Genomic DNA, 12461 nt, shown 5'->3' with positions numbered 1-12461 from the left:
AACTACCATAATCCACTGAAATTCTATTTTCTAAGCTGTACTGACTCCACACACGTCATTTTCTGTTAATTTGAGGGACTTTTACAGAAGATAAATTAATAAATAAAATTAAAGATTTACAATTATTTCACGCAGTTCCTGAATAATTTGCTGTACAATTTGGTCATGTAAATTCAGATGGAAAAGCCAAAATATACCCTGGAGAATAAGAGGTAAATATTATTAAATGTGTGTTTCCATTAAAGATTTTCAAAAAATCAGTTATTGTAACAAAGAATATAAGCTTAAAAGGAATAGAAACTTGCCCTACGTTGCGGCTGACCATGTGTATTTGTTGGAGGTGGAGTGTGGGGCGATATTAACAAGAAAATATTGTACTAATTATTTTTAGATAGTGTCCAGGCAGTGTTGGGCTCTGCCAGCTGAGAGTTGTTGTTCCACTCTTTTCTCTAAATTTAGAGCCAAGAAACACACACGCCTTCCAGTAATGCAGTTCATAGGATTGAGGCACAAACACACAGTCTGCTCGGCGTTTAGCATGAAGAGAAGATGCCGAGAAACATACAAACAGAAACGCAGACTTTTGCAATACAGCATCAGCGGACGGGTCTTTAAATAGGCTTGCAGCACTTTTCACCTTTAAGCTTGAGTAACAATGACATTCTAATGGGCATCTATTTCTGAATCCCTCTCTATCTCCTCCTCTCCCTCTCTCTCCCCCTTTTATCATTGTGTCATTCCTTCGACACCCCCGAGTCTCTCCATTCCTCAGTATTGTTTCTCTTTTCCCCCATCTCATTATTACTGTCGCTATTTTTGGCTTTGCCCGATTCTCACTGTTACATTTCTTGTTGACTTGTAACTCTCCTGCTTGTCCTTCTCTCTCCCCCTTCCGTCTTCTCATTACCCTCCTGTCGTCGGCCAGTCGGGGGCATTCAAACGAAACTTCAGCTCACCTTTGCTCACCAATGACCTGTTTACAACCGTAAAGGAAGCTCCACCTCCCCAAGGTAAGAATAACACCTGTGCTTTCTTGGTTGACGTTTCAGACTTTTATGAGTTCTCCTTCACAAGAAAGATAAGGATTTTCTTCAGGCGACAGAGGAGATGGTCACCTGTCTTTTATATCGTTGCAAAATGTTCTACACTAGCTGTCCACTTCATTAGAAACCCCTAGCATGTATGAAGCTAATTCCAAAAAAAATTGGAACAGTTCTGAATATGAAACTGTTCTTTGGGGGGCAGTCATGGGCTGGAGGTTAGGGAAGTGGCCCTATGACGGGAAGTTTGCCGGTTCAATCTCTAGGGCCAACAGCACATGACTGAGGTGTCCTTGAGCAAGACACCTAACACCCAATTGCTCCCTTTTTATATGCTTATGCAAAAAAAGTTGGGACAGGAGTGTGTTTACCACTGTGCTTATATCGCCACTCACCTGTTATGATTGCCTGTATTGTTCTGCTGCTTACCCTGGATTTGACCCCTGCTTGTCTCCTGACTACTCTATGTGATTATCCCAGTAAAGCTTCTATTTTGCTTCTTATCTGCGAGCGTCTGCCTTCTGATTGCATGTCACATTATGTTAGAATAAGTGTGGACATCCCTGAAACATATGCTGTCTAAAAGGCAGTTTGCTGTTCCAAAATGTGTACATAGTATCTTTCACCATAAATGGTGCTTTTACCGAAGTGCATGTTTCCCAGTAATAACAACAGTAACAGTCTGGATGGTCCTTTACTTCTTTGGCATGGAGAACAATTTCCAATGTGCATCAGTCCATATCAGATGAGCTTAAGCCCAGAGAACACGGCGGCATTTCTTGATGTTCTTGATATATGACTTACAGCCTTAACTTTGTGTTTGTGAAAACAGCAATGAACAGTGTTTAAAAATAACGGTTTATCAAAGTACCGCTGCGCTTATGTGGTGACATCCATCACAGAAGCATGCGTTTTAGTGCAGGGGTAGGTCACAGACATTCAGTTCCATTTCCAGCCTTGTTTTTTATTTGCTTTTCAAATACTGTCCCGCATTTATTGGAAATGGGTTTGTTCTACCTCTTGCTGGCTACCTAATTAGAAACCCCTACCCTGTACTACCACTCTTTGGCCACTTTACAAGCTACACCTACCTTACAGGTTGACTACAGACTGGCAGAAGCCAACAGAAGTCTCTTAACAGTACACCAGTATTTATTTCTAATGAAGTGACCAGCAAGTGTGCATTGATTGGAGGCAAACTCACTCATTCATAGTAGACCGTGAATAATGCCTCAGATACCTGAAAGCCTATCATTTGCAGGCACACCTGCATCCACAGCCTGCTGTAGTGAGATGTTAGGACTATAAAATAATACCATAGTTAGAACACCATAATACAGTTATTAAAAATGTAGCCCAAAAAACATCAGCATCCCTCTTTGTTTACGCTGCTCTATTTTTGAACTTGACTCTGTTTTGCCTTGGATTAATCTCTTGTTTTGACCCTTTGTCTGACCCTTGCCTGCTTTATTTAATATCAGTTTCATGTTCCAGCACAACTCATAAGTATAGTAATACATTGTTGTGTGTGTAGAGCATGGAAAAGGGCCTATGGACCCTGTGTATGAAGCCTTGAAATATGGAACGTCTCTCGCACACATGAGCCGCTCCAGTTTTGGCAGCATCTCAGAATCGCCATGCCACCAGGTAACCCAGCAGAAACCTCATTTAGAATGACTGTGGTGTTTGTATATTAACGCAGCTGTGACAGTTGATGATTAGAAGACATAAACATCTATCAGTGATGATATAAAGCCTGTAAACTTTGTGGTCATTAAGTTGAATTAAGGCTTTCTAATAAATGTGTGTTATGGTCGCTTTTTAGACTAGACTAGCATCTCGAGCCTGCAAGACTTAGACTCCACCATTATCAGTTATATCTCTTTCCAATTAATTACCCTCTCACCACTGTCTCTTTCTCACTCTCTGTCTCTCTCCCTAGAGTAACGGAGGAGAAGAGAAGTTAGAGAGCCAACCGATTGCTGAAGAGTCCGTCCATGAGTCTGAAGGTAAGACATTTTAAGCCTTTCCCACAGTAGGCCTGTAATAACCCTGCATTCTCATGAATTGTATCATGATCCCAAACTGTAATAATTTCTTTCTTAAATTATGACATGAAATACTGGGAGAAAAAAGAGATGTGACACTTCAGATGTGACCTTCTGCCTGTTTGTAGCTGCTAAAACATTTCCTCGCTTCTTCTCTCTAGTGGCTTCTCTGGCTGACAGTGAAAAGGGTGAGGCAGAGGACAGGGTCAGTTTAAAGGTGAGAGATTAATGGATATTTATGAATTTATTCATGTCTGTATTTATTTACCAACTCCCATGGCCATACCCTCAGCATCCGCAGAGAAACCTCTACCTTGTACTTTCACTCACTAGCCACTTTATTAGAAGCCCCTACTTACTAGTTGCACTCACTGGCTGATTTATTAGAAGCCCCTACTTACTAGTTGCACTCACTGGCTACTTTATTAGAAGCCCCTCCTTATTAGTTGCACTCACTGGCTGATTTATTAGAAGCCCCTACTTACTAGTTGCACTCACTGGCTACTTTATTAGAAGCCCCTACTTGTTAGTTGTACTCACTGGCTACTTTATTAGAAGCCCCTACTTACTAGTTGCACTCACTGGCTACTTTATTAGAAGCCCCTAGTTACTAGTTGCACTCACTGACTGATTTATTAGAAGCCCCTACTTACTAGTTGCACTTACTGGCTACTTTATTAGAAGCCCCTACTTACTAGTTGCACTTACTGGCTACTTTATTAGAAGCCCCTACTTACTAGTTGCACTCACTGGCTACTTTATTAGAAGCCCCTACTTACTAGTTGCACTTACTGGCTACTTTATTAGAAGCCCCTACTTACTAGTTGCACTCACTGGCTAATTTATTAGAAAGCCCTACTTATTAGTTCCACTCACTGGCTACTTTATTAGAAGCCCCTACTTGTTAGTTGTACTCACTGGCTACTTTACTAGAAGCCCCTACTTACTAGTTGCACTCACTGACTGATTTATTAGAAGCCCCTAGTTACTAGTTGCACTCACTGGCTACTTTATTAGAAGCCCCTACTTACTAGTTGCACTCACCTGCTACTTTATTAGAAGCCCCTACTTACTAGTTGCACTCACTGACTGATTTATTAGAAGCCCTACCTACTAGTTGCACTTATTGGACACTTTATTAGAAGCCCCTACTTATTAGTTGCACTCACTGGCTACTTTATTAGAAGCACCTGCTTACAAGTTGCACTTACTGTCTACTTTATTAGAAGCCCCTACTTACTAGTTGCACTCACTGGCTGATTTATTAGAAATCCCTACTTACTAGTTGCACTCACTGGCTACTTTATTAGAAGCCCCTACTTACTAGTTGCACTCACTGGCTACTTTATTAGAAGCCCCTACTTACTAGTTGCACTCACTGACTGATTTATTAGAAGCCCCCACCTACTAGTTGCACTTATTGGACACTTTATTAGAAGCACCTACTTACTAGTTGCACTCACTGGCTGCTTTATTAGAAAGGAAAAGATCCATTATGTAGAAGAACAGTTACAGACTTTTGCTCATCTTTTGCTGCACAGTTTGTCAGCCCCCTCTACCCCATTCATCATTGGTCATTTTCTGGCCACAGAATATTATGTGGGTGGTGGACGATTCAGGCACAGCACAGTGGATCTGGCACAGCAGTGTTGTTGGGCGTTTACCTACATAAGTGTCACTGCTTGTGGTCCAAAGAGTCCAGCCAAGAGCAGCTCTGTGATAGAGGTCTGCACGGGCATGAAATTGAAACCCAACAAGTCCAAATCTGTACCTGCCACTTTGAGACCAGACCCAAGTCAGGCATGACTGGTGCTGCTAAATTTCAAACCTGATCCCAACCCAAACCCACTCACACTTGCTGACAGAGACAGATTATCACAGACATGGTTTTCAGTGGTTTAATTTGTTACTAAGCACTCAAGCCCACAGAAAATGCTGTACACACTCATAAGTAAAGGTGCTAAAATTTATAGGTGCTAAAATTATATGTTCTAAGATGTACTGACTCCACTGGCTTTTATTTTACTGTTCTGTTTTAAAACATTCGGTTATAAAAAGGTAAAAATATGAACTTTTCACCTGGAAAAAGTGATTTAAGGTTCGAATCAGACCTTAAAACCACTGTAGTACCTTTGAGGGAACACTTGCACTGTTTGTACCTTGATGAACAAAAAATGTTCCTGAATTAAACCTTAATTTCTAACAGTGTAGTGGGATAATCTAGTATTTTACACATCTGTAATACACCAACATGACATTTATCATCAGTGTTTTTTTGTGGAATTGCGGATTGTTCCTGGTAAAGAACAACATCCATTTCTTCTGCAAGGAAGCCCTGCTCTTAGCTACCGCTGCTACTTGCAGAAACCCTTTACACACCTTGGGTGCGCTTAACAATCTTGAGATTGTTGCACTACTGTGGTCTTGATACCAACCCAACACATCCCTCTTATCTACTGTGTGACTGAGACTGATGTACTGTTGAACTTTAACCTGAGCCTCAATCAGGGGCCCTTCGCCCACTCCTCAGACTCCGGAGCTGTTCTGAATTCACCTGTACACTGTAACTTTAATGGAGCAAGAGAAACAGAGTCAGAGAAACAGTGCAGGAAATACGTAAGATTGTGCAAAATTTGCATAATCAAATTCCTTCAAATCTATTGCATAGTAAGTAGTGCATTAGAAAACAAGCCTGAAAATGATTAGAAGAATGCACTCATCTTCAATTTGTCAAGGGCATTTTGTTACACAGGGTGATTCAAAAAGATTCATCCAGTCATTTAAATTGTTAGCATAAAGTTTATGTAATTCTACAAGTGCTCAGTCTGAACCTCCTCCAGCTGTATAGACAACATCAATGCCATAGTCAAACTCATCCCATACTCAGTTGAGCATGTCGGGTGTCAGGGCACTCACGGCTCTTTCAGGGCAATTTTGGAGATCATCCAGTGTTGTGAAAAATCACGCTCCTTCTTTCAGTTGCTTCCTAGGCGCCTCACAGTTGTAAAAGATCTAAGATTAGATTAATCTTTTTTGAAACACCCTGTACAATTCAAGGTAGTACGTCAGCTTAATTGGTGTAAGGTTAGACTGTCCAAAATTAGATCTGATTTGGACTCTGCACACAATACACTATAATTCCAAAAGTATTTACTCACCCATCCAAATCGTTGAATTCAGGTGTTCCAATCACTTCTATGGCCACAGGTGTATAAAACCAAGCACCTAGGCCTGCAGACTGCTTCTACAAACATTAGTGAAAGAATGGGTCGCTCTCAGGAGCTCAGTGAATTCCAGCGTGGTGCCGTCCAGTCCAGTCGTGAAATTTCCTCACTACTAAATATTCACTACTAAATAGCAATTGGGAACGACAACAATTCAGCCACGAAGTGGTCAGCCACATAAAATGACAGGGGTCACCAACTTTCTGCAGATTCGTTTGCTACAGACCTCCAAACTTTATGTGGCCTTTGGATTAGCTCAAGAACAGCGTAGAGAGCTTCATGGAATGGGTTTCCATGGCCGAGCAGCTGCATCATCAAGCACAATGTAAAGCGCCGCCACTGGACTCTAGAGCAGTGGAGACGTGTTCTCTGGAGGGACGAATCACGCTTCTCTGTCTGGCAATCCGATGGGCCAGTCTGGGTTTGGCGGTTGCCAGGAGAACGGTACTTGTCTGACTGCATTTTGCCAAGTGTAAAGTTTGGTAGAGGGGGGATTAATGTTGTGGGGTTGTTCTTCAGGAGTTGAGCTTGGCCCCTTAGTTCCAGTGAAAGGAACTCTTAATGCTTCAGCACCAAGAGATTTTGGACAATTTTATGCTCCCAACTTTGTGGGAAGAGTTTGGGGACGGCCCCTTCCTGTTCCAACATGACTGCCCACCAGTGCACAAAGCAAGGTCCATAAAGACGTGGAAGAACTTGACTGGCCTGCACAGAGTCCTGACCTCAACCCGACAGAACACCTTTGGAATAAATTATAATGGAGACTATGAGCCAGGCCTTCTCGTCCAGCATCAGTGTCTGACCTCACAAATATGCTTCTGGAAGAATGGTCAAAAATTCCCGTAAACACACTCCTAACCCTTGTGGAAAGCCTTCCCAGAAGAGTTGAAGCTGTTATAGCTTCAAACGATGGGCCAACATCATCATTAAGAATGGGATCTCACTCAAGTTCATATACGTGTGATGGCAGACGAGCGAATACGTTTGGAAATATAGTGTAGATGCAAACAAGACCCTGCAAGTTTACTGCATTTGTTTTGGACATGCCCAAGATTATATCACTTTTGGAAATCTATTTTTATACTCTCTAAAATTCTGAAAGAACCAGTAAGCTACTGTCCTTATATTGCGTTATTGGGACTGTTTGTCTTTTGTATGTTGTGATATCTTTAATAAAAAGACCTTGAAGCCCAACCCTGTAAGTGTTCAGTGCACAAGCACACGTTTCAAAATAAACTGCATGTGTGTGTGTGTGTGTTTGTGTGTTTCTAGGCCCCGAGACGCATTGAGGTTCACTCCATTCACACATACGTAGCGCTGTACAAGTTCCTCCCTCAGGAGAAAAATGACTTGGAACTACAGTAAGTGACACACTCGTCCATCTGTGTGTGCGCGTGCTTGTTTCTTTGTCCTTGTGTGTTTATAAGTCTAATTTACTCTCTTACATACACACAAACACACACACTCCTCCCTGAGACATCATCACTTCCCACTGCGGAATGAAATTCTGATGAGGAAGCAGAAACTGACACCAAACTCTAATCCCAGCGGATCCTGCAGGTTTTTTCCAAAGCCCAGTGTCTCAAGAGTAGTCCAATGTCAGCGCATCCCTGCACCAGGCAGCGAACCACTTGGGTTTTTGTTTCAGAATGAATTACTTGTTTTTCTCAAGATAGCTTGAGCCATTCAAGCTGTTTAATTATTAGTGGCCGGAATGATTTGATCCAGAATGTACTGATTCCGACTTAGTCACTTCTCTTTAAGCTGTTTTGTGCATAGAGGTTCAAAACTGGACTGGTCGTGGATTTTAAAATCACTGTTGATTTAACAGTTAAAAAATGCTTTTTTGGTTCATGAGCTTAACTTTAAATTCATGAATAGGATATACTTTGCATGTGTTCACCTACAAAAGATGTTTCCAGACAGATCAAATTTGTGCTTTAAATGTAAAAACGTCCTTTCCTGCCTTTTGGCAGTGTAAAAAAAATGGCACATTATGTGTTATATACACATTACGGTAGAAAATATCTTTCAAACATGATTTCAGAAGTCCCCTGCCCTGTATCTTTTGGAAATAGGCGCAGAACATATTTTTCATACTGATGACAAATTTTTGTTTTCAATTTTTTCATTTCTGGCAAAAAAATGTATCCTACTTCAATGGGCCAGCTGCCCACCATATGTTAAGCACTGGCATTCCCAAGCTGCAACTGTGCTTCCCTTGGAAAAACTGACCTACGACCTGCGTCACCAAACGGACAAATTCTGGAAACTTTGAACCCCCCTTGTAATGAGGCAGAATAACTCAGACGCTCGTGGGTAAAAAGAGAAAGTGAGGCTTTAATGTTAGGATCCATAAACGTGGTCAGAGAAGAGGTTGAATCCAAAAAAGACAAAAGGCACAAAAAGACAAACATAACCTGGCAACCAGTTCAAGGGCAAAAAGGGCAAAAGTCCAAACAGCAAAACAGAGTCAGAACCACAAAAATCACAATAGTCCGATGAATAAGGCTCAATAGCTTGTGGAACAAGTAGCAATACCTCACAATTAACTAGTCTAAAAGCCCAGACTTTAAACTAAGCTAATCATACCAGAACAGGTGTAACAAGAGGCCTCTGAGCCTGAGGGATGCATGACACCACTGAGGACTTACGTAGAAAATCTTTCTTAAAATTCTTTATATGGTTGCCAGTTGTGTGGGATTTAAATGTATAATTGTCAATACTGAATTGAGTTCAATTAAAAAAAGCTTTTTTTGTAGTCATCTCTATTGATCAGCTGGATCTGTATCGTAGGGCTAAGATGTTAAGAAAGACTTTTCCAATAAAAATGTGTAATTAGATGTAGATGTCAATAGGCTGAATTCCAACAGCATAGATTCTGCAAATAAATTATACAGATTTACAATAAAATTTTTACAAAATTAACAAATATCTTTGAAATATTCATGCCAATGTTCTTCAGCATTCAGCAGCTGAATGTTCAGCAGCTGACTATTGGCTCCTGTTAGAAGTGTTTATCAAGTCTGCAGGTCTTCTGTTCATCTCCAGAGAAACGTGCCTGAATTGTTGTATTATTGGTAATACGACACAAATCATACGATAGAAACGCAGCAGAGAGAGATCAGGCTGAAGAAAGCAGACGTTTTCATTTAATGGACACTTTTTCATGACTTGTCTGTAAACAAAGGGTGGCAAATCTGTAACACCTCGACTTCAAAGGCTATGATTTGAATATTGTGCAAATGGTTTATTGTTCTAGCTTGTGTTGGCTTTGTCTCTCCCAATTTTGATGATGTTTTGGCAGACGTGGGGATTCAGCGTGCTCAAGTGAACTGTACTGAACTAACAGTCTGTGTAAGGAGCATTAATATGCATGGAAAAGGCAGCTTTGCACTGGACAAGCTTGAGGGAAAAGCAAGAAAGGACAGGAAAAAGTGCAAGATAAAGGGGGAAAAGAAGGCTGGATTTGTGATTTGTGGAAAGGTGGTGGATGAGGGGACTGTGAAGGGGCTACACCCTTAAAAGAGAGAGAGAGATGAAAGGAAGAGAGTGGAGTAAAGACAAAGAAGCATTGTGGCGAAAAGCTCCCTTTCACCATCTGCTATGGCTGCGGGGGGGCGGAGAGGGGTGTCATGCTGTTCAGATTCAGCGGGGTCCGCAACACAGTGTGAGTCGATGCAGAATAATAAAGCACAGTGCAGTACAGCGGACCAGTGCACTGGGCTTCTGCAGCAAGGCAAAACTGGGCTGCTTGACTTTTTTTATTCTACTGAATACACACGTGATCATCTTTCTGATGATCAAGACTCTGTTGCCAGACTAACAGCTGTAGGTCAGATATTTCTCAGTGGACGTCGAAAAACATCCATCCATCTCTACAGTTAAATCACAAAAAAAATTAAATGCTAAAAAACACTGTGAGAAACTTGGTTCTTCAGCTTCATATACCAAACCTGGCATAGGAAACCTGGGTGTGATTTAAGACTCTGAGCTCTGATTTATCTGCATGTAAACACTAATGTTGCTTTTTATCATTTGAGAAATATCGCTAAAGTTCGTCCTTTTCTCTCTCATAGCGAGGCAGAGAAACTTATTCATGCATTTGTTCAGCAGAGTTAATCACTGTAATGGTCTTCTTAATGAACGTCCTAAGAAAACAGTACATTCTTTACAACTCGTACAAAACGCAGCAGCATCCTAACAAAAACACACAGAGATCAGATCAGTCGCGTTTTATAGAGCTGCACTAGCTGTCTGTGTCATTCAGGATAGATTTTAAAGCTCTGCTACTAGTTTTTAAGGCTCTGAATGACCTTAAAGCTCCGCTGACAGCACAAATTGCCTGTTTATGATTTTAGATCTGCAGATACTGACCTACAAACGCCTTCAGTAAAACACAAAAAATGTGGAGAGGCTCTTTCGGTTATTCTGCTTCTGAGCTCAGTTCACCTTGTATTTGACAGTCAAGCTCAGAGCTCACTTTTAATAAACATCTGAAGTGAGGATTTCATTAAAATTCTGCATTTACCTTTTAATTTGATGTTACTTTCTTATATGATTCTAAATTAATACTTAATATACTTAATACATAATTCCTTGTATAACTGTTTTTTACCACCTGTAAAGCACTTTGAGCTGTCATCGGCATGAAAAGTGCTACATAAGTAAAAATGATATTATTATTGTTATTATTATTATTAATAAAGAAACAGTGATAGCCAACACTTACATTTGGCCCACCCATGCTTTAACCACAGATACCTTTATTTTAAGTTACTGATCTAAACATCTTCCTTTCAAATTAGTGGCAAATTGAAGCGCATGAGTTTTTGTCCAGATACATTTCGATTGCATTATTAATTTAAAAAGCTTTATTTGTATGTATCTATGTTAACCCTTTTTTTTAGATAAACATCTGTCTGAGTTTCTGTTGACTAAAAACATTAATGATTATGTTATCGTAACTCAAACACAGCTAACCTTGAAGTACATGTAGCACATGGATAGTTAATTGTAATCTAGGTTCACTGTTTTTAGAAGCTTTGCACCTTCTTCACATGTTTATACTGTTACTCTGTATCTTCTTTCTCCTCCACTGCCTCCTGTATGGATTTAACTGCTAAGATGACCAGTCTGAGTGTAGTTACCCTGATTTATTTGTTTGTAGATAGCGTTTGCATGTCCTAAAGACATGATTGTGAGGATGTTACAGTACTACTCCCATCTCATTTCTCTCTGGCTTCTCCTGTGGCAGGCCAGGTGACCGTGTGCAGGTGATGGATGACTCAAATGAGGACTGGTGGAAGGTGAGTGCAGTGCCTTACTAACAAAAATGAGCATAAATGAATGACACAGGTGTCTCTTTGCAGCAGGGTGTATATAATATACTATTACAGGTGTAACAATTCAAGTTTTGATTAAAGTAGTACTTTGTACATAATTTCTTTGGTTTTTGTTTTTAATACACTCACTTAAGAAAGCATAACAAAATGCTAAAAATGATGATCATGGAGCCCAAAAGTGAGATAACATGCCCTATTACATATGCCATGTTTAAGAGCCTCAAGGCTAAAGCTTTATCATTAACATGAACAGTTGCTATGTCTGTCTAATAAACTGATAACCAATATCTTTAATCCTTAAATACAATTTTTATTGTATTACTGAATAAAACTAGAAATCTAGTAAGGTTAGCACACAATAGCACAGTTTCGACTGAGTGGCCAACAACAGGACCTGCATTTACTGAAAGGAAAAAATTGTGACAGTCAAAATCAGACACTGCTTTTGAATGATTTTCTATGGAGTCAGTGATGTCAGCTAAAAGCTTCATATGCAATCCTGAGATGAATGAGAAAATCTCGGATAACTGAAAGACACAGTGGACTCACCATGTGCTTTTCTTCATAGATCCTCAGAAAACAGATCAAAGGAACAAAGTGACGTCATTAGTGTGACTTTTATTTAAAAATAAGAGTTTTGTTACGCAGTGACGCACCTTCTGGGGAACTTTCATTATGTTTTATAATATTTATTTGGCATTTGTTTTTTCTTTGTCATGTAAATCATATTTCACAGTCATGTACAGATTATTGTAGTTACAATTGCAAAAGAAATTTTTTTTTACCTCAGAATATGGCCTCAGC

General features: G+C 40.2%; 1 protein-coding gene across 2 annotated transcripts in view; it reads left to right on the top strand.

The window, feature by feature from the left end:
• LOC108411454 (SH3 and cysteine-rich domain-containing protein 2-like) overlaps positions 1–12461 on the top strand; it is a 61448-nt gene that overhangs the window by 42981 nt on the left and 6006 nt on the right. For both annotated transcript variants that reach the window (XM_017683029.2, XM_017683028.2), the window contains exons 5-10: positions 926–1010; positions 2575–2687; positions 2983–3049; positions 3250–3305; positions 7585–7673; positions 11570–11621. In XM_017683029.2, coding sequence (XP_017538518.1) covers positions 926–1010; positions 2575–2687; positions 2983–3049; positions 3250–3305; positions 7585–7673; positions 11570–11621 — 462 coding nt within the window. The remainder of the gene's footprint in view (positions 1–925; positions 1011–2574; positions 2688–2982; positions 3050–3249; positions 3306–7584; positions 7674–11569; positions 11622–12461) is intronic.

The sequence above is a fragment of the Pygocentrus nattereri genome, chromosome 13 (assembly GCF_015220715.1).
Source record: "Pygocentrus nattereri isolate fPygNat1 chromosome 13, fPygNat1.pri, whole genome shotgun sequence".
Taxonomy (NCBI): domain Eukaryota; kingdom Metazoa; phylum Chordata; class Actinopteri; order Characiformes; family Serrasalmidae; genus Pygocentrus; species Pygocentrus nattereri.
This window is presented reverse-complemented; position numbering and strand designations above follow the sequence as displayed.